This window comes from Erpetoichthys calabaricus, chromosome 10, assembly GCF_900747795.2.
Source record: "Erpetoichthys calabaricus chromosome 10, fErpCal1.3, whole genome shotgun sequence".
Lineage (NCBI taxonomy): Eukaryota > Metazoa > Chordata > Cladistia > Polypteriformes > Polypteridae > Erpetoichthys > Erpetoichthys calabaricus.
This window is the reverse complement of record NC_041403.2, coordinates 122,698,613-122,721,171: the sequence shown is the minus strand read 5'-3', so window position 1 is coordinate 122,721,171 and position 22,559 is coordinate 122,698,613. Positions and strand designations below refer to the sequence as shown.

The window sequence follows — 22,559 nt, the reverse complement described above, 5'->3', positions numbered from 1 at the left end:
GAGCGCATGTAGCTCCAGACTGAAAGTATCTCATGCAAAGCTACACTCTGCTACCCTGTGCAAAATTAGCAATAAGGAACATAAACACATGGCAATAACAGAAAACTAAAACTTCTCACTCGAATTCTAAAGAAAGGGAAATCCAGTGGACTAACATAAAAATGCTTCTGGCATATGTAATTTAGGAGGCTATTTTAGGATATTTTAGGAAACCTAGATGAGAAGATAGATACAATAGCCATGATTATATTAATAGTGACTCACATGCTAAATTCCATGCCTCTGGTGTCCAATACAGGGCCAAGAAGGATAGAACTAGGGGAAATGAGGCAGGAAAGGTGTCAACACCTGAACCTGCAACCAAACATCACTAGTAGGGATAACACATCTAGTTTCAGCAACAGTCCAATGACAGCTCACATTTGTTATTAGTGGGTGAAAAAAAAACACATTTTATTAATTCTGCTTCAAAACTAAAGGAAGTGCCAATCAAAACACGGTATTATTACAAACATGTGACTGTCACAAGCCAGTTATCCTTGCAGCAACTTTTTTCTTTTCTCCTGTTTAAAACCCATAATGCTAGAACGATCTTGAGTCCAAGCTTTAACCTCCTGTAAACATGTCGACAAACAAGATCAAGCAAGCTTTTGTCCTTCTGCTCCATGGAAGGTTGATGGCCATCCTCAACTAGTCTTCAGACACCTGAGTGTCAGTTTGATAGATATACTACCCCAGGCATACTTCCCACCTAAATCCAGACCACAACAGGGAAGGCTTCATACTAAAAACAAAAACTGTTCAAGGCTCATTGCCCCAGCTCACCAAATGAGTAAAAATACAATAATGAATTATACTGTATAGTTAATTACATTTTTTTAACATATTTGTTTTTTCTATAAAAATGCCATTGCTAAACCACTCAGCTATATCATTAGTGCTGCCCACACATCAGATAACTCCACAGAACTAGAAAGAGGCCATGCACTGTCACTCAGATCATATACTCCATGTTCATTGTACACTTTAGACAGCATTCTTCACATCAGACCAACAATGACAACATACAACGGAAAACCTCACATACTACTAATACCAAAGTCAAAAATTTTATATCAAAACTATTCAGCAATGTTACTGACAGTGTAACTGACCAATGAACTATAGTCTACAAAAATATATTTTATAAGTGATTAGTGATGAGTGAAACAAGAGAATTTGATTTTCATATAGTTTCACTAAAATTTGTTATGCATGCAATTTCTATTTGAGAAACGCAAAACTCACTGTATAGTTTGGAGCAGCATAAAGGCTTTTTTGGGTGTAAGAAAAACAAGGTACGCTGCCCCCTAAAGCCTCATTCGCACTTCTGTGTTTATCTGTGTTCTTTTATGTAGCTGGATAAAGCATGTAATACATAACACACCAGTAAAATCAGTTCTGTTTCTTTTATATCACCATGAAGGAGTAAGTAAAATGAAATAAAAAATGATTATAAAGTGCCTTTCATAGACAAAGAATACAAAGCAATGTGTTTTTACATACAGTTAAAAACATACATAGAGAAAAGCAGTGATACATCAAAGAAATGGACAGTAAAATACATAGATAAACAAAACAGAACAGTATGACTCACAGAAACAGTACCCAAAGGCTTGTCGAAAAAAGTGTGTCTTGTGCTCAATGGAATGAGCCTGACACTGGATCAGGGGGAAATTCCATAGCCTCAGTGCAAAAGAATGAAAAGTATGATCACCATATGTACAGTAGCTGCAGTCTGATATATGGTACAAACAGGAGACCCGGTTTCCCAGATTTAATTCTGTGTTCCGTATGAATTTTGAAGTCGGAATTTCTGAGTTCCTTGTCAGAATTTTCAACTGGCATGCCCATAAAAAAGGCACTAAAGTTATATTTCCAAGTTGGAAACTCTGCCTTTGTCTGTCAAGTCAGAGTTTGTCCTACTTCAGATTATGATGTCAATCCAAAATGGTGATGTATATGACAAACTGCTGTAGTGAGTGCTATAGTATTATACTGGTTATTAGCACTTCTGTGTATTTTTGATTCATTAATTCAGTCATAGACACAGTACTGTCCAACTTCTATCTGTGTGCCTTTTGCAAAATAACACACAAAATAATGCATTGCTATCAACTGATATTTATCCCAAAAAAGCAAGAACAGCAGACTTTTTCTTAGAGGCATCAAGGTTGGCTTTCCAAATCCATATTACTAACCGAGAATGGTAAACCAGATATGGACGCAGGGACCTGCCCGTGGATGCAGGAGACATAGTGCGCAGGCGCCACACAAAGCCCCCCTCCCCAGAGTGAAACGGGAGAGATTACGAACGTGCGCAGGCGCCACACAAAGCCCCCCCGCCCCAGAGCGAAACGGGAGAGACTACGAACTGTCTGACATGCCGCAAGCAGGATAAAGCGAGGTCAGAAATAAAAGACAGAGTAGGAAACAAAGTAAAACGTCATAAAGAGGTTAAAGAACGGGGCCAAACACATGGAGAGCAGGTTACAGATGATGAAAACTGGAATGCAACAGCTTCAAAAAAACCTAGGCACGAGACACATGCACAGCGAGATACAGAATATAAAAGCATAAAAAATGACAGTTAAACGTCCACACCACACAGCGGAGGCAGACCCGGAAGGTGCAGGCACCTACATCGCGCGTCGGAAGGTGCGGGAAAGTACGAAAGGCAAAAGCGCCTACACAGCATGGTAAAACCCGACATAATACGGAAGGCGCAGGCGTTGCCGCCATATTGTGAGTGGCACTACTGCGTAGTGAAGGCACAGTTGTCACCGCCATATTGTGCGTGGCACTACTGCGGAGTGAAGTTAGGAATAATGTGCTGCTTGGGATCGTACAAAACGCCGAACGCGACTCACCATCTGAAACTGTGGAGGCAAAGCAGGCACGGGTTCAAACCGAACGAGCTTGACTGACAGATATACGCCTACAATGCGCGTCTCAAACCACTCAAGCAGGGCAAGCACGGGTTCAAAACAATGCAAGCTCCTACAACGCGCGTCTGAAACTACGGCTGCCCAGCGGGCATGGGTTCAAAACGCCGGGGGTAGGCGAGCGAAGCGAGCAGGGGCTTGTGTATTACTAGAACACATTCAACTCAGGTGTCATGTCATTCCCAGCTCCAACATCTGACTTCCATGGTACATGGAACGCAGCATAAGAGTTCAACCAGCATTGTGAGGCTGCACAAGTTCACTAATGTACTGGGGTGCCTGGCCATGGACTCCATAAGTGAGAAAAAAGATTTTAAAATGAGTTTTAAAATTCTAGTAGCAGCTAGTGGAGGGATGATAAAATTGGTGTAATATGAGTCCTCCATTTGGATCTAGTTAAAAGCCTGGCAGCTACATTTTGTATAGTTTGCAGTATAGTCAAGGAAAATTTACTCAAACATGTAAACAATAAATTACAACAGTCTAGGCCAGATGAGCTAAAAGCATGGACAAGAATTTTCATCTTCATATTTAGCAAGTGTCACATGATGCAACTTTTTTGTCATGGGACTTATTAATTTATACACCCCGTGTTACATTTACCAAATGAGCACCAATCATGCAGTGGAGTCAAACACACCACTTTTTCTGGCAGCCAATAGCGTGCTGCCTGACAGAGTGAATATTTAACAGTTGCAGCAAGTTTAGCTGCAAACTCTGTCCTTTATTTCTTTTTTTCATTCAGTTTTATTAAATAAAGCACAAGACATCAGATAAACAAGCTTCCTTTCCATTTATGAGGTTCAAAACACGGGTATTCCTGATTCCTTGTCACTACATTCAAAACATTGTACTTCTGGATGAGCATTCATTGGTTTATGCGTTTGTCAGCTAACCTACGTATATAGCTTGACCTTCTGACTAACGAGAAAATCAAACCTGTTTTGTTTACTCCTAGCTAGTCACAAACTTGTTGATCTCAGTCATTGGGTATGTCACATTAATCGATTGTTTTCAAGGGAGCAAACTGGCTAAGATTATGTAAATGAAGGCCACAACTGAAAATCGATGGAAAATTCATCTTATGTGACATGAGTTTTAATAACCAAAGTTTTCAGCTTAGAAAAGTGTTTCAGATAACTAAAACAACAACTGAGAGACCTGACATGCACATCAAAGGCAACGGACTGATCAGAAATGGCACCCAGGTTACAAGGACATGTTTCAGTGGAAGTAGAGATCTTCACAATCCTTTGACTAATGACAGGGTGCAAATCAGGAGTGACTAAGATCAAAACCTCAGTTTTCTGTGGGTTTAATTGTAAATACCTGGTAGATGACCAATTATTAACTTCCAGCAGACAATCAACCAGGGCTGCTATTTTATATAACTGCTGAGGCATTAAAGATTAGAAAAGATGAATGTCATCAGCATAAATATGATAGGTTACCTCATTAAGCAAACTAATATTCTGAACTAAGGGCAAAATGTATAACATAACTAAAAGGGGCCCAAGGAGAGATCATTGTGGCACACCATGTGACAATGAGGCACTACCAGAAGTGTACTCACCAAGACAGATGGAAAAACTTCTTTCAATTAGATATGGCGAGAATCAGACCAAGGCTGAACATGAAATACCCACAAAATTATGCAATCTGTTTAAAAGAACCTTGTGATTGGCAGTGTCAAAGCTTGCACTGAGATCTAACAAAATTAATACTGAACCCCTCTCCAGTATCAGAAGATCTAAGAAGATCATTGGAGTCTTTTAAGAAAGCCATCTCAGTGCAGATATTTGTAGGAGACATTCTGATTTTCAAGAAAGTCACCCAGCTGCAACTCAACCACTTTTTCTAGAGGTTTGGCAAGAAATGGAAGATTGGAGATGGGCATGTAATTTCTTTGAACAGAAGGGTCAAGGTCTGCCTTTTTTACCAATGGGTGATCAATAATATGCAGAAGCAACTAGGTACACTGCCAGACTGCAGTACACTTCTTAAAAAACACGACATGCTTCTTATTTTCTACATGAAGCCTCACTAAAATACACCATCATGCACATTACTGTTTTCTCCATAGGAAAACTCTTTTCATGGAAAGTCACTATTGTCAAACACCCCCTTCTTAACCTAGCAGCCACCTTTTCCTAGTTAAGGATATGCACACTTTTAGTGATTTTTTTTCCACTAGAAATCTTTATTTAAATACTAAATGGCAGGCAGACATATTCAAAACTAGTGCAGGAAAACACTACCAAGCAGGAAATAAATGCTTTTATTATGTGGGCTTTCTTGATGGAGGTGAAATACAATTTGTTTAGCAAGTTCAATTTCATGCAAATCATTTTGTTCATCACTATAAATGATCTTTCTTAGCTGGAGATGCTGATGCTGGGTCCTGTGTTTCATAAGAAGTGAAGTTTTGTGAAGTGAGGTGGGGGGTAACAATTATGTGACATCTGCTTGGACTGACCATGTCTGCTTTGAACAGAACCAAGGTGACTCGTAGTTAAATGTAATGTGCCAGGTAAGGCCAGTAACACAAAAATGTCTGCAATTTAAGCCTTCAGTGAGGAATTAGCAGTGTCTAAAACACACAGCAAGCTACAATTTTTGAAAGAGAAATGAAGATACCTAAATAACACTGACATATGAGATTGTTACCGGAAAAGGAACGCCTGGTCATCTGAGCAAGCCATTACCTGGCAACCGCAATTACTCAACCTTTTCATTATGCTTATATGAGCCTAACTTCTGGCTCCTGATGTCTGTATAGAGGGTGAAATTGTAGTCCCTAGAGACCTTTTGAATTGAGCTACAGATGATTGTAAGGAATCAATAATGGAATCTGAAAAACTATAATTAAGCTTAATACATCCACAAGAAGAGCGTCAACTGGCACACACGCAAATTTGATCAAACTGCAGGTGCCTCGGTCATGAAGGCATACTCTTAGCTTCTCCTATCTTTTTGTAGTTTTAAGCTGTGCTGTGATGCCGGGCTGTGATGTTTGCTCTGCTGTTTCCTTTTGTGTTTGTATTTCATCCCTTTCTTGTGTCAATACACAAGTTGCAAACTCCATTCGCTCCATGTTTTTCTAATTTGTGTTTTAACTTTGTTTTACCTGTTGATAACTTATCTGTATTGCCCAGTTTTTTCATTTTGTGTTCTGAAACCTGCCTTAAAATAACTCTTGTCTCTGTGGGCTAGTGCTAGTCTTGTCTGCTCACTTAAATAAAGAAATGACATAAAGAAATGCAGTGAACAAGAAGAAAAGTTGCCTTAAGGCCATGTACTTTTGGTACCATAAATTATTAACACATATAAATGTTTTAACACATTTTTATCCTTTAATTTGTTCATTTGCAACTGTCCAAAGTTTAGCAAGAAAAACAATTAGGGGTCATTTTATTACACTTGACAATAGACAATGCAATTTTCAATGGCTGCTGGTTGAACAAGAGCACAATAGAAATGTGTTTCCTGTGTAACAAACTCTGAACTGCTTTGCGTTTCTAGCATTTCCTGATTGCTGTAGAATGAGGGCATGTAAAAAAAAAAAAAAACCTTTCAGTGAGGAAAAGAAACATTTATACCTGTGACTGCACACTTCTTTTAGTGTTTGTCACTTATGAACTTGTTGAGGACAAGGTGATCAATGGCTTGTCTGACCAAATGACTCCTCATCCCCATTTATACTCTTTGCATCAGTATACTGCCAAACATTCATATATCAGCCTAGGCATTCTGCCCCCACATTAGGCTGATGTTTGCTGTCAGATATCTGATGGTTTATCCCTGTGTCTTTAGTCAATGCACAGACATCATCTTCAAGAAACCTTTGTCCATATTTGCCTTTAGCCACTGATCCCTTTCTGTTTCACTTCCAAGCCAACGTTCTGGCCACTGTGATGAAATAGGCATGTGAAGGAACTTTTAACAGATGTATGTAGATATTGATGAATAAATTTGTCGAATTTAAGTATGGTAGAATGCTACCTATAAGTTTATATTTTCCCCACATACTCACCAACTGAAGTTTTATTCTTCTCTCATCCCTGACCATCTGAACATAGCATATGTTATTAGATTGGATGCTGACTTTTACCTTTTTAGCCATTACAGACTTACAGATCATCTGAATTAAATATAATTTTTTTTCACTTCCATTAGAGAATCTTGCATTTTTGTAATTTTATTTTTTCTTTTACTTTTCGTAAAGCACAGACAGTTATACTATATGAAAAAGTGCAGAATAAATAAATGGTGTTGATATGGAAATATTGCAATTTGGAGCACACCTCACCACTGACGCTTCTGCCAATTTTGCCTCATCAATCAGCTCCTCTCTCAAAGTCACTTACATGTCTTAACAAAAAATGAATGACATTTGATGTCACATATTAATCACCTTTTTTTAAATGTTCTGTGATCATTTCTGTGAAACAGACTCTATTGGGTCTGTCCAGCTAGAACCCTTTGCCATGAAAGTTGGTATAACATGTGAGTGATGGTGATGATGTCGCTAAAAATGTGCATTTAAAGTGTACAAACAAGGCAGTATATTGTGTGGTCATATAATTATGTCATTATTGTGAAATTGTTTGCTTAGGTTTTACGCAGAATGTTATCTTTATTAAGGATCTCATTTTTCTAATGGAATATGTGATGTAGCAGTGCTCAAGACAAATTACTTTTTCTCTTTGAAGGGCTGAGAAGGAGTGGGGAGATGGAATCAGAGGAATATCCCTCAGCGCAGCCCGATTTGCTCTGATGCGGCTAGAAGAAGGACCGCCTCACACCAAGAACTGGAGGTGATGGATGGTAGACTCATTAAATAATGTACACAAATAGCAAGAGTACTGGTTTGCTTCAAAGCTCCTAGGGAACAATATTTATAACACAAAAAGGATATGTAAATCCATATTACAGATCCAAGTGATAGTGTCTTTCTATTTGTAGCAGGAATATTCAGACAGAAGCCATACCGCGCAATGTCAAGGTCAGGTTGAGGAGTAATGCCATATGTGATGCTATTCAGATTAATGAGGAGAAAACAGGCCAAAATTGGAAAGGAGAAGCAATTGTCTGCTTGGTTAAAACTTGTAGCATGCTGGCTTACTCTACATACAGATTTACTGAATAAGTGTGCCCTTTGAATAAAAACAATTCCATTTATAAAGGAAAGAGAATTGCCAGGCAGCTCATTTCTGGCTCATTGTAAAAGTCAAAGAATAGATGAATCCACATAATTATGGCATTGTTTATAAATACAAGACCCCCATATTGTGTGGTAAAAAATGACTGCAATAAACTGCATCTTGAATATAAATGTGGTAACTTTAAAGAAGATCCAGCTCCGCCTGAACACATAATGCAGGGTGGTTAACATGATGCCCCACTGACAGAGAGCTCCTCACTGTTGTGGTCTACTTAATGTTTCTCTGTACCTCTTAGCATCTGCTATTTTCTTTTCTGTTATCCTTCCTGGTGTCATTGCACTCCTCAACCTCTTGATACCTGCATCTGTTTCTCCCATCTTGTTTTTATTAGTTTCTCTTCCCTTCTTCACCTCTTACTTAACACCTACTTGATTACAGTATTAGCTCCCCTTTTCCTCCACTTTTTCTCATCATTATTGTCCTATCTAGACATCCTTGTCATAACTACTAATATTGGTCAGGGTCTCATTTTTCTTACTTTGTTTTCATTTTTAATAAACATTGTTCTTCACATCAGTGTCACTTTTTCATTCCTCATATCAACTGTTTTTTGTTTTCTATTTTTTTATTTTAGATCTAATATATTACCATTTCTTAGCCCTTTCCTATGAACTCCCCAAATTTCTAGACAAATTCCCCTTTGTCTTAATATATTTGCTTTCTCCTCTTCTTGTTTTCCACTTTTTATCTTTCTCTCATTTTCTGTTTGGTTATTTCCCTCATCTTGACTTCTCTTATTTTTTTCTTTGTTTCTCTTATTCTTCCTCCTTCGCTCTCCAGGCCTCAGCTCCTGGTCTTGGTGAATGTTGACCAGGACCAGAATGTCAAACACCCTCAATTGCTTTCGTTCACCAATCAGCTGAAGGCGGGTAAAGGCCTGACCATTGTGGGCACAGCGCTGGAAGGGACCTACCTGAACAACCACCTGCAGGCACAGCGGGCTGAGCAGGTCTGGACTCAAGGGAGCAGGACCACGTGATCATGGTGTCAGTCCTCTTAACTTTAACAGCCAGTTGTTTGATAATCGCGTCTTTCTTCCCACAGTCCCTCCGACGACTAATGGAAGCTGAGAAGGTCAAAGGGTTCTGCCAAGTTGTGATCTCATCTAACCTACGGGATGGATTATCCCATCTGATCCAGGCTGGAGGTCTTGGAGGCTTGAAGCACAACACTGTCCTGGTGGGATGGCCACGAAACTGGAAACAAGCTGAAGATCACCAGACCTGGCGTGGGTTCATTGGTATGTGAGAGTGCCTATTGTAGATAATAGACCTAAGTTAATGGTTGAAATTGCTTGCATTTAATATCATATGATTATTGAACAAAATATAGATGAGCAACAGAACTGGTATTTCAAAAAAATCGGCTCTTTTTTCGACTACATATCCCTAATTCAATTCTAATTTCTACTGGTAACAAAATGGGGGTAGAAGCATGCATCTTCAGTTGTGATATTTCTGTGTGTTTTAGATGTATCCTAGCTGAGGTATCCAGGGTTGCCCGGGTATATTTGTAGAATGGCTAAGGAAAGAAAGTAAAGGTTTATTTGTTTTTTAACCTGTTGTTCTTGCTAACTGTCCCATCTGTCATCCACACTACCTCTCCATCAATTTCTCTGTTCCTATGAGTTGAGAATTTGTTCTATTTGGGTCCAATTGGATTCCAGTAACTCCTTGCTGGGTTGTAACCATAAACGCTGTTGTATCTGACTTGCCCTATTAGTTCAAGAAGGACAGTTCATAGTGCATAAATTATGAAGAAAAGCAATCAATTTGATTTAAAGTAAAATACTAAGCTCGGGTCATTTTGTCTGCTAGTCTGGCTTCAGTCTTTTCGGATGTTTCTCTTGCTCTGAGACAAGAGGTAGCACTGCTCTGCATATTCCAGAACACAGGGAAGAAAATATGCACTGGGACCTCCAGGGGCAACTTTTGGGTATCAGAGTAACCTATTTTATCCATATGGTCCTAGAAAGCAACTATGGCAAATTTCGGTCCCTGTTAGTCAAGGGGTATAGGACTGTATATGAAACATAAAGATATATGTAATCTATAATTATATAGATTTTGACTTGGATCATGATTTTCTAGGTCCAGGATAATTTTTTTGTATTCCATTTTTTATTTCAACTTTTTTTGTTTGTTTGTTTGTTTAAGCATCACTCTGAGGAGTGTCTTGTCTGTAGCATTGCTTACATTATGAGAATTGACTCTATAAATACAGTGGTGGCCCCAGCTCTCCCAATCCCCCAGTGAATACACATTCTATATTTCACAACTCTTACTGATAGTTTCCAAATAAGCAGGCCCAAGCAGTAGGTCTTTTTAACTCTTTTTGAGTTCAATGCAGGAACAAATCCCAGGCAGGGCACCAGCCCACTGCAGGGCACACACACACACACACACTAGGGACAATTTAGGATCACCAATGCACCTAACCTGCATGTCTTTGGACTGTGGGAGGAAACCGGAGCGCCCGGAGGAAACCCACGCAGACACGGGGAGAACATGCAAACTCCACGCACGGAGGACCCAGGAAGCAAACCCAGGTCTCCTAACTGCGAGGCAACAGCACTACCACTGTGCCACTGAGCCTGAATATAAACTGCATATATAAAATGAATAAAACTCTTCTGTCAGTCAGATGCAGAATTAAAGATACTGATTGCTGGTCTGCTTTACATCATTTCAGTGCAGAATGTCAGTGAATTCGTAACCTTGTGATGATAAGGAAGAGAATCAAGAAACAAAAAATCAAAGCTATTGGTTTAAACACATTGTTCCCTGCCGGTATTCTAGACATAGAAAAAAAAAATGTCCAAAAGGACAGGAGACAGAACTGGCGAGAGAGATGTGGATGGTTTGGATGCAGAACAGTTGTTACTAAAGCAGTATAAACACTTTAAGACTAGTTTTGATTCCATGACATTTTTTGTTAATCATACTTCTCTAAAATATTCAATCTTCGTCACATATGAGTGAAGAAATGGGAATTGAGCTGCAATGTGAATTTAGTCTTTTTTGATTCGAATAGACAACACAAGGTAGTACATGACGGTTTACAACAAAGGCACAACAACAGAGCAACATTCATGAAAAGAAATAACAATTGAAAACAACAAAAATAACAATAATAAGCGATTAAATAGACCAAATCAGGTCACTTCAAATTGAATTATGACTATTAATTCTAAAAACAACTGTAGTGAAAATATACACAAAAAACAAACACAGTGAACCCAGGCCTGTACTAACAGGATTCTGAGAAATCTTTGACATTTCCCTGCATCTAATGTGTTGAATTCTCCTGTACTGAATGAGACAACCACTGATGTAGATCATCACAATTCTTATCACATGTAGCATCTGTTACTGACTCTTTATTACAAGGGGGAGTCAAGCTAAAGTTAGAAAATGGAACAAACCTTAACAAAACTAATAATGTCATTTCTCAGTATAGTCACCATTCTTCCCAATGCACTTGCGCCACCTGCCTGGAATTGCCTGGATTCCAGCAGAATGAAAGGTTTTGTCTTGTCTTCATAATCACTTGTGCACTGCTGTCTTCACATTGTCATCTATCTTGTATCAACGACCACCCAGATGTTTTTTTAGCAGTCCAAAAAGGTGGAAATCACACGGTGTCAAATCTGCCGAATAAGGAGGATGTGACAATACCTCAGAGTTCAGTTTCTCCAGACAAGCCTTGGTATTCTTAGCAGTGTGTGGGCGGGCATTGTCCTGCAGCCAAATGACTACTTGAGACAGCCACCCCATCACTTGGATCAAATAACAGGCTTCACATTGGTCTTCAGCAAGAAACAGTTACTTTCACTACTGACTGTAGTACCCCTCGGCATGCAGTGTTCGACAATGACTTGGGTGCATGAGTGGTTGCAAGAACAAGACAAAACTTTTTATTCTGCTGGAACCCATGCACTTCTAGGCAGGTGGCGCAAGTGCATTGAGAAGGGTGGAGACTACGTTGAGAAATGACATTATCAGTTTTGTTAAGGTTCATTCCATTTTCTGATAAATCCCATTTTCTAACTTTAGCTTGACTCCTCCTCATAATAAAGAGTCAGTAACAGATGATATATAAGATAAGAATTGTGATGATCTACATCACTGGTTGTCACATTCAGTCCTGGGGTCTCCCTGTGGCTGCAGGTTTTTTGTTCCAGCCCCAACCTGATTGACAATCAGTGAGTCATTTTACTTAAAATTGAACTGATTGTATAATTAACGTTTTTTTTTCTTTCATTTGCATTTTGAAAAGTCCAGTAGTTTGCGATTTACATTTTTAAGAAATTGAGAAAATATTTATATTTTTGACATAGCTGTAGATGTTCAACTCTGTTTTATTATTTACCCCTTAATTCAGTTTTTCCTTTGCACTCTTCGTTATGCCCTAATTATTTATTTACCCTAATGAACAATTAGAGAAGGGCAAAATAGACACCCAGGTAAATGATACTAAATGCTGAAAAGCAATCTTAGTGTCAGACCCGCTTGCAAGATCACTAGTAGGTAATAGCGTAAATAACTAGAAAACCTGGAAAAGGTTAATAAAGTTGCATTTTGAGAATGAAAATTCTGAAAACCAAGACAAAAAAAACATAGTTATCTTCCTGTAAAATACATATATGCCTGCTTCATTCCAATAAACATGGAGCAAACAGTTTTGTAATTTCCAAATTGATACCAAAATATAGAAATTGGGAAATAACAGTCTACTTAATTAAGTCAGAAGTCCAGTTAAAAAGCATATAGATGAATGTTCATACGAGTATACCTCATGAACAGTCGTGGCAAGAGTCCTAACAGTAACAGGTTCAGAGCTCTCTTAGAGACGGTGGCTAAAGAAAGTTAACATGTCTTTTCTGTAACAGTGGTTTTCACAATCAGAGCTGGATTTACGGAGCTGGAGGCCCTTAGTTGTGGGAAGATACAGAGGTCCTATTTACTTTTAAGCAAATGTATTTCCAGTGACTGAAAGTAAAATTCATAGGAGGATATCACTACCCACATTAGGCAGTCGCCTAAGAAAAAAACAGAACTTAAATACGGTTGTAAATTTGTAATTGCCTAAAAATTACATGCAATTTGCAGGTGTGTAAGGCATCCACTTTCTGTGCCGTTATGGATGGCAGCCTGCTTAACGTGCTTTGTAGATTTAGTGTTTATAGTTATTTGTTTTCTTTTTTTAGCTATAATTTAAATTTAGTTAAATTGTTGGATAGTGCTGTGTAGCTAGTTAGTTAAACTTAATGAGGATTGATACTTTGCTCATACTAGGAATACTTTTATTGCTGCACTTCACCTCAGTGGCTGAGACGAAGGGTGGTTCAATTGTTTACACCCAGGAGCAGACACTGAGCCTACGATTGCATACACACTTATGGCATGTAATCCCTTTAGAATTAAAGATGAAATACCATTGTTGCAGGGCTGGGAAGGGGAGTCTGAGGAAAAGGTTTCATTTGGCTCTTTCTTCAAAGTGATGGGGAAGGTGAAATCTTTGGTTAACAAAATCACTGACTCTAAATTTGTGCTGTGTATATTGGTGGGTTATGCTTTGGATTGTTGCCCCCACCGAGGTTATTTCTAGTCTTGTGATGTTGTCTCTGCAATGATAAATTGGTTTTAAGCAGGTTTGTGAATGCATTGATGTATATATGTAAGTAATCTTGTTAAAACATGTCTGAAATAGGCATAGGGAGCAGCAGTGTAGGCTTACAGAGCTTAAACTCCAGCTTGACTTCCAGCTGACGCTGATATGAAATTTGCGTATTGTTTCTTCATTGGGCTTTGGGTTGCTTGCCTTAACTAAAGACCTGCACTTAGGTTGATTGTCAGCTGTAAACTTTCCTATTGTAATTGTATGCCCTTTGATGGAGCAGAATCCTAGGCTAGTTGTTATACTTTTTGTAGACAGATTAGGTTCTAGCTCCCTAGAAAAGCTGGTTCACAAAACATCTGGGTGGACAATTATTTAAATGAACATTAAGAAATCATAATTTTGTTGAATTTCTAAACTCCAATTTTTCCTCATAACACCCTTCTTTCTCTGCTGATTTCAGAACTGGTGCGAGAGACCACTGCTGCACACTTAGCTCTGCTGGTGCCCAAAAACATTTCTGCATACCCATCCAATCAGGAGCGATTCACGGAGGGCAACATTGATGTGTGGTGGATTGTACATGACGGAGGGATGCTTATGCTGTTGCCTTTCCTTCTGCGTCAGCATAAAGTGAGACTCAGTCCCTATTCATCTTAGAATTTAGTACATTCACTTCAACTAGGGATAGTCCAGCAGTCTGCACATTATTGGATAAGGAAGAAAGAGATGATACGTATAAAAATTTAAAGTGAAAATATTAACAGGTAAAAGTTATTCAGACATAGGAAATAAAATAATTTTAGAAATATACTGCAATAAAATCAGCATTGTAGGTCAACAAAGTTGTGTTAGTATTAATGGGAAGAAAGACTATTTTAACTGTTAAACAAAGTAAAGAGCAAAAATGCATTTACATGGGGAAAATAATGTCATAAGAGGACAGTCTTTCATTCCATAAAAGGTTAACCAGGTTTCTGTTCACTTTCATCTGTTTCCTGTTTATCAAATCACATTGAGCAGAGGAACTCGTTCACATCTCACCTTGACAATATTTTGGAAGCAGGCTATGTTAGGCTGAATGGTCTGTTCTTCTCAAACGCATTCTTACTTCAGTAGAATCTTCAGAAAGCGTTGTGAGAAACCAACTTGACTGAGGACCTGACAAATGGGAAGGACAAGGTGCCCCTTCTTTTACTGTTTCTTTTTAAATAATATTTTTACACATTGAAATTCAAAATGGTAATTTGAATATTTGATATTCTTCCCAAGACATGCAGATCAACTTGAACTTTTATGCTCAGCTTTGGCATGCAAACTATTGTCCTACCTACTCAGCACATCCGGTCCATTTTTCTGACCATTACTAAAATGTTTTTTGTTAATTGTTGGTGAGTTTCTCAAAGAAACTGTAGCACTAAGATCATTGAAAACACCATTGTAAGATCAAACCTTGTTTTGTGAATATTTCCCAAAATGTAGCATAACTAAAGTTGCACATTTAATCCTTGTGCACTCTGATCCAGCTATTAATTGTTAAGTAGTTTTTAAAATGGTTATCTCTTATGCCTTACATATCATATTAAACTGATATCATGACAGTTGTCTGGAAATTTTAAATGCTAAGATTTGACTGACATATATCATTTTCCTGATTAAATTCAATGCATTATTTAAGTGAAATCATTCTGTTGTAGAAGTGGCTTGTGTCATTATCTTATAAAGGCTCAACAGCTAACAATTACTGAAGAGTCTATTATTTAATGATATTTAAAGTTTGAATACCCTTCTGTCATGATTGTTGGTAATTCTTTTGTATTTGCCTTTAAAGTTGATTATACATTAAGAGACTATTGTATTTTTGCAAATGGAACTACCAAATTTAGTACTTAATTTTCCCAGTTGTCATGCTAATTACATAAGTTAAAATATAGTTTCAATATACTCAAAAAGGTAGTGTTCAAACAATAAGTGTACAGTTATGTGCATCTTTATATGCTTTGGCTTATATGGAGATTACATTATGATGCTATGGGTACTTCATATTACTTTTGACAGCTTTATTTCATTCCACCAAAGGATGACAAATGAACACATTGTCAATTAATAGCATTCAGTCAGCCTGTGATGATTATTGCCCGTCGATCTCAGGGTCAGTGTTAACAAAAAAATGTAGTGCAAAATATATATACCCATTCCTAAAAATGGTTGATTATGAGGGGTGTTGGGGAACACTTTAAAAAATAGCACGTACAGTATGTTATGTACATGCATAGTACAATGGTTGGTCAGTCTCAAAGGGTTTGTCATTTCTGGGAAACTCACACCTTCCATTATGTTTGATTATTTAACCCTGGAATGATTGGATTAATCCATTTATAATGGTAAACTATTTTATGGTAGCATTCAGTAGACTGAACTATATTTTATAGAAAGTCTGAATTATTTTATGTTAAGTGCATTGTAAAGCAAATTTTTCCCCATTAATTTTGATTTAACAAAATCACATTTTTTGTGATTTATTTAATCACACACAAAGGCATCTTTAGCGTGAAAGAGGCAGGAGTGTTAGATACAACTGAAGCTCATTTTCAAGGTAGATTCCTGTACAGACTGATATGTTTGACTTAATTTTGTCTTAGGCTATTCTTTATTCCATCCTCTACATTAAAGGTTTCAGCTACCCATCATATTGGTCCATTTTTTCTTGATGATAAAAAATAAATTGAACATAGACACTTCTAACAAATATTTGCTTGAATTGTATTACAGGTGTGGAGGAAATGCAAGATGCGTATCTTCACAGTAGCTCAGATGGATGACAACAGCATTCAGATGAAGAAAGACCTAACCATCTTCCTTTATCATCTACGAATCAATGCTGAGGTTGAGGTGGTGGAGATGGTATGTTCATCACTTGGATCTAATATAATCAATATAGTGACTAGTCCAGAGATGCTTGCCACATGTAAATCATTAGTTACTTGAAGAATAGCAGTAAACATGAGCAACTGGTACTGGTGGAATCTGAATACCCATATAACCAATTTAAAGTTTGGTCTCCATTAAAGTTAAAAAAGTCAAAACTGTATAAATGTCAGGCAGCAACATAAATAACAGATCTGCAGTTAAAGTTGAAGAAGGTCATGAACAGCAACCAAGTGATCATATATAAATGTTTGCTCATTTACAGTACGTTCTCAGAGGCTCAGATCAGCTTTGCCAGCAAATAATAGATAGATAGATAGATAGATAGATAGATAGATAGATAGATAGATAGATAGATAGATAGATAGATAAATAGATAGATAGATAGATAGATAGATAGATAGATAGATAGATAGATAGATAGATAGATAGATAGATAGATAGATAGATAGATAGATAAAAAGGGAAGGAATGTTTTTAAAAATTAAGAAGGAACATTCACAAAAAGAGAGAGAAAAATTGGAGCGAATTTGTGCAGCAGCCATATCCTTTTCTATCTCTCTGGCTAATAGCAGAATATAATTTTTTATACTGATTAACTGTCTTGTCATTTTTTTCCATCTGTCATGTAGATTTTAGAAGAGGTACATCCCAATGTGCATCAAATACTTAACAATTATCTGATAAAATGGCAACAATTATCATTTTTTATCAGAACCTACAACTCACTTACCATCATCATATTTGTCACATCAGTCCTAGCTATAACTAACCGGTGATTATTCCCAAGGACTGATTGCTTTACAGATTGATTTGCAGATTTTGTCAGAATCTTTACACTTTATCAGAAATATATATGTGAATGAATTAAGCTAGAAGCCAATAATATGAAATACCAACACCACTTTCTAAACCTTTCTGATTCCAAATCCCATGCCTGGTGGAATTCTTAGTGGAATTTGTACATTTTCACTCCTGTCTGCATGATTTTTGCTGTGGGTATTCTCTTTTTCTTCTCATATCTGCAAAAATATGCTGGATAGGTTAACTAGCAATTCCATACTGGCATTTGTGCATTGGTGATCCCCTCAATGCATGACTACACTGTCTATGATTAATTTCTGATCTGCACCACAGCTGCACAGCCCCCATGACCCTGGCTTAGATTAAGCTGGTTTAAGAATTTGAGCTGCTTTGTAAAATAACATTTGGGCACTCAGAGCTTGAAATGGAGTTTGTGATTTACTTTGATCATCTGCTTTGCTAACCAGCGCAATGAATCAGCCACACAAGACAAATTATTTACAATTTATATACATCTATTACTATTTATTTATACTGCATTTACACTCCTTCCAGTTGACACTGTTCAATGGATCTCTTCTTGACAGACCAGTCAAAACACTTTTTCATTTTTAATCACTTCTTCTGCCTTCTTCTTGGTATTTTAAGATTTGTATTACGGGTGTATTATTATGAGATGAGTGGAACTCACCAAGTTCATTATTGGATTGGTCCATTTTAACAACCTAAGCTTAACAGACATAGGCTAAGCACACACACAGATCCTGTCCCCTTAAACACTGTCCCTCTAGGCACACAATTTCCTCCATCATTCTCTGAAAATTCTGAGGTCTAACCCCTCAAATATTTCTCGCAAGTCTTCAGGTGCCCTGAATGGAGAAGGATATCCTTTTGTTAACAAGTTTGATTGATTCATTTATTGATATGTGTCTTGCATGCTCACATCTCCATTTCTGGAAATTCCACCATAAAAATAGCAGTAAAGGATCTCTAGCAGGACATTTTATGGCCATGCTGTGCTTCCTGGTCGACCGTTAGCTCTTCCTGGCCTAAGAAGTTTACAAAAAGGGCCGCATAGCACTCTGTATAATGGTGTGGTTGAGGTTGAAGTAACACAAAGAGTATAAAGCAGCAGTCCAACAATAACCCATATTTTTTTTTGTTTATTGTTTTGTGAATTGGCAGCATGACAGTGACATTTCAGCATACACCTATGAGAAAACTCTGGTTATGGAACAACGCTCCCAGATTCTTAAACAGATGCATCTCACCAAGAATGAACGCGAAAGAGAGGTAACCTGCATGTAATCACTAAATATTTTGGTTCATTGCTCCATCCTTTCCTTAACCTCAACTAGTATGTGTCACACTTGTTCTACAGCTTTTAGGTCTTACTTTCTACTTGAATCAAGCATTTTGATGTAGAGGATAGCACAGCCTGATTGACTACAGCTGAATTAACTAATTTATGTAGAACTGAAGGTTTATAGTTTGTCTTTCCATTTGCTTTTTGTCCTCACTCGACTGATTTAATTAGCTTTATCAGTATCTTGATTGCTGGTCAGCTACATGCTGAATTAGGGTGTGTTATCCAAATTTAAGTTGAACATTGCCCCCTAGTGGTGCATACTTGCCTTCAAGTTGGTTTTTTTTTCCCTGCAGAACTTAGTTTGCTACTACTGCATGTACTTCATGTTTTCTCTTTATCAGATCACCCTTATTTTATCTTACTTTTTTCTAACATCTCTATTTTGTTTAAGTTTTCCAAAATCTCCTACAAACAAACTATTTTGATATTTACAGATTCAGAGCATAACAGATGAATCCCGTGGCTCCATTCGACGCAAGAACCCAGCAAATACACGAATCCACCTGACTGTGCAGGATGACCAAGCAGAAGGGAGTGAAGAGAAACCAGAAGAAGAGGTACTCTTAGATGCCTTGCAGGCATGTCTCGTGCTCACATTTTGACTTATTGATCTAGCGGGGCTCTTCTATTTATAATCAGCAGTGTTAGCTTAAAGCCACCTGACTTTAACAACTTAATCATTTTGATGAAAACAGGCTATTCAGCACAACCTAGTTTGTCATTTCTTGTTCATGTAGTATTGCCAAAACACTAACAAGTTTAGATTTGATGGCCCCAAAAGTGTTGTGTTCTAGAGCAGCACCTGGTAAATTCTTCTGTAATACCATTAAGGAGAAAAAGGGAAAGAGACATGGTCCAAGAGATGAAACATAGAGAAAATTATCATATTAATTTGTGGCTAAGGGACATTCAGGGGTCAAAGAAACCAAAACATACTAACAGAGAACAACCAAAACAGAAATGGGATCCAAGGAACCAATATCGAGGAAATAATGAGGCAGAAAAGGTTTTATCTGTAAGTAGTCATTCTTAGCTCTTAGCTACAATAATTAATGAGGGACTCAACATGAATTTTGGTTTCATCCAAAGTTTGGATAACAGAAGATTCTCACTGCTATCTTAAATAGGCAAGATTCAATAGCATGATTTTTTTTTTTGTTCTTTATTTCACCTTATACAATTTCTTGTATTAGGAATTTGTTAGTTTTTGCATACCCCATGGGGTCAGAGCGCAGGGTCAGCCATTGTACAGCACCCCTGGAGCAATTGAAGGTTAAGGGCCTTGCTCAAGGGCCCAGCAGAGTAGGATCTCTTTTGGCAGTGACGGAGATTCGAACCGGCAACCTTCGGGATATCAGCGCAGATCCTTAGCCTCAGAGCCACCACTCTGCCCCTTTCAATGAACATACCATGTTTTCCCAAAAATAAGACTGGGTCTTATATTAATTTTTGCTCCAAAAGATGCACTAGGGCTTATTTTCAGGAAATATCTTATATTTATTCATGTGCAAAAATATACATTTATCCAAATACAGTCATGTCATCTTCTTCTGGAATATCGTCTTAACTTTCCACATTCAAACCCTGAATTCCAGCCTGAATTTCTTGCTACTCCAGCCGCTTTTAGGATCCTCCAGAATCGATGTGTGTGCTTCGATGTTTGATGAATGGTTCAATGTGGTGAAGCAAAATGGTGACATACAAATGCATTCATGTTGCTTTTATATTCAAGTGTCACATATTCCCCAAAGTAATGACACGATATATTTTAAAAGTCTCACACACCATCTTCTGTGTTGTCTTTTTTTTTTTTTTGCACCTTCACAATACCATCAGAATGTACAGCAGCGTATTTGAGACACAGCTTTAAACTCAAAATGTCCACTTTAACCTCGTAGTTTACCTTATCATTAAAGCAGACTGTCGTAAACATCATCTTAAAATTGACCCAGTTGTTAAATCACTACACACTTCTGGGGCTTCGTCCTGACCTGACAGCAGTTATAGATCACCACACAGAACACATTAAATTTATAATATTCCAGCTCTCTGCACATTTAGAATTCTTAGATTTATACTTGATATCACTTTCATGATGAAATGCATTAAAATATTTATGTTACATTTTACAGATAAATCATTAACTTTGTTTAAATAATGAATACTGCTAATAGTTACACATATAGGGTGGCACGGTGGCAGAGCAGTAGCACTGCTGTCTCACAGGGAGTCACATCCCTTGTGATCCCTGCCTGGAGTTTGCATGTTTTTCCTGGTGGGTTTCCGCAATGTGCTCAGTTTTCCATCCAAAGACATGAAGGTTTAGGGATTTGGTGAAGCTACAATGATGCCAGTGTATGTGTGTGTGCTTGTGTTCAGCTTGCGATGAGCTGATGCCCCATCCAGGGATTTTGTTTCTGTTTTGTGCTGATGCAGCTGGAATTGGCGCATCCCCTAACTGATGGATGTAATCATTACACATCCTTTTCAGAGATATTGTGGCAAGGTGTCCTCGGAATTTAATGGATGTTTCGGGCACACGCCTTACTTTTCAGCTGACGATCTTGATGAGAGCTTATTTTTGGGGTAGGGCTTATATTACAGAGCAGCCTGAAAATCATGCTAGGGCTTATTTTCAGAGATCTTATTTTCGGGGATATACAGTAGTAACCATAAACAACATATCCATGGCCATGCAAAGATCAATATAATTTAGGTCAACCATACAAAAATAAAATGGCACCACCTAAACAGTATCAAAAAACTGATATAATTTAAATAAAAATAAAAACATCTAGAAACATGAATAAAACTGAACTTCATAAGTTATTCTCAATAAGGTACTAACATTTATGAAAAATATATTGACTTTCAAGGGGGCCCTTGTGGTAGCCCTCCACATCTAGAGGACCACCCTATAGGCTAAAAAGTATTTTTTAAAAAGTACAGTTGCTAAACAGAAAAAAACACAAAGGATGGATAATTACAGGGACAACACAAAGTACAAATTAACAGAAAGATAACTAATCTCAGGCTCATCCATTTGCCTATTACTCCAGTGCCACGTGAACTCCCTGATCTCAGCTCCTGCCACTTTAATTCTCTTAGACCTTCCCTCACTTTCTTCTGTCATTTCAGTCTTTGCTCCAGTTGTAATGCCCAAGTGTCAGGATTTGGCTGGCAACTTTAATTTCTTTCTGACTGTTCCCATGTCTTTTAATTTTTTTCAAACATTCTTTGGAATTTATTGGTTAAATGTGTTTTTAATTTCAAAGTATTTTAACAATGTTGAAAACAAATGACTCTCTCCCTGGGTGCCATATTGGTTTTGTGGGCACCACAGTTTTTGTTGATGATTGCTATACAGTTACCAGGCATCATCAATGTGACTCTAAAAAGGTCAGCATGTGCCTTACCCCGTTCTATCAAAAAAACCCAAAAACTTCAGTGATCTTTCTATTTAGTGTATTACTGTTACAAATTATTTTTCTGTTCCTTGAAATCATTTAACATCTGCTTGATTTGGCACTGATTATGTGTTTTCTTTTGGCTATGAAATCCCTCATTGTACCCCAACTGCGAACTTTGATTCATGTCCTGAATTTTGTTTTATTTATTTTACATCTTCAC

At 37.7% G+C, this 22,559-nt stretch overlaps 1 protein-coding gene across 2 annotated transcripts in view; it reads left to right on the top strand.

The window, feature by feature from the left end:
• slc12a5a (solute carrier family 12 member 5a) overlaps positions 1 to 22,559 on the top strand; it is a 924,478-nt gene that overhangs the window by 876,626 nt on the left and 25,293 nt on the right. For both annotated transcript variants that reach the window (XM_051932831.1, XM_028811864.2), the window contains exons 16-22: positions 7,697 to 7,801; positions 8,990 to 9,158; positions 9,254 to 9,449; positions 14,292 to 14,461; positions 16,601 to 16,732; positions 18,746 to 18,853; positions 19,364 to 19,486. In XM_051932831.1, coding sequence (XP_051788791.1) covers positions 7,697 to 7,801; positions 8,990 to 9,158; positions 9,254 to 9,449; positions 14,292 to 14,461; positions 16,601 to 16,732; positions 18,746 to 18,853; positions 19,364 to 19,486 — 1,003 coding nt within the window. The remainder of the gene's footprint in view (positions 1 to 7,696; positions 7,802 to 8,989; positions 9,159 to 9,253; positions 9,450 to 14,291; positions 14,462 to 16,600; positions 16,733 to 18,745; positions 18,854 to 19,363; positions 19,487 to 22,559) is intronic.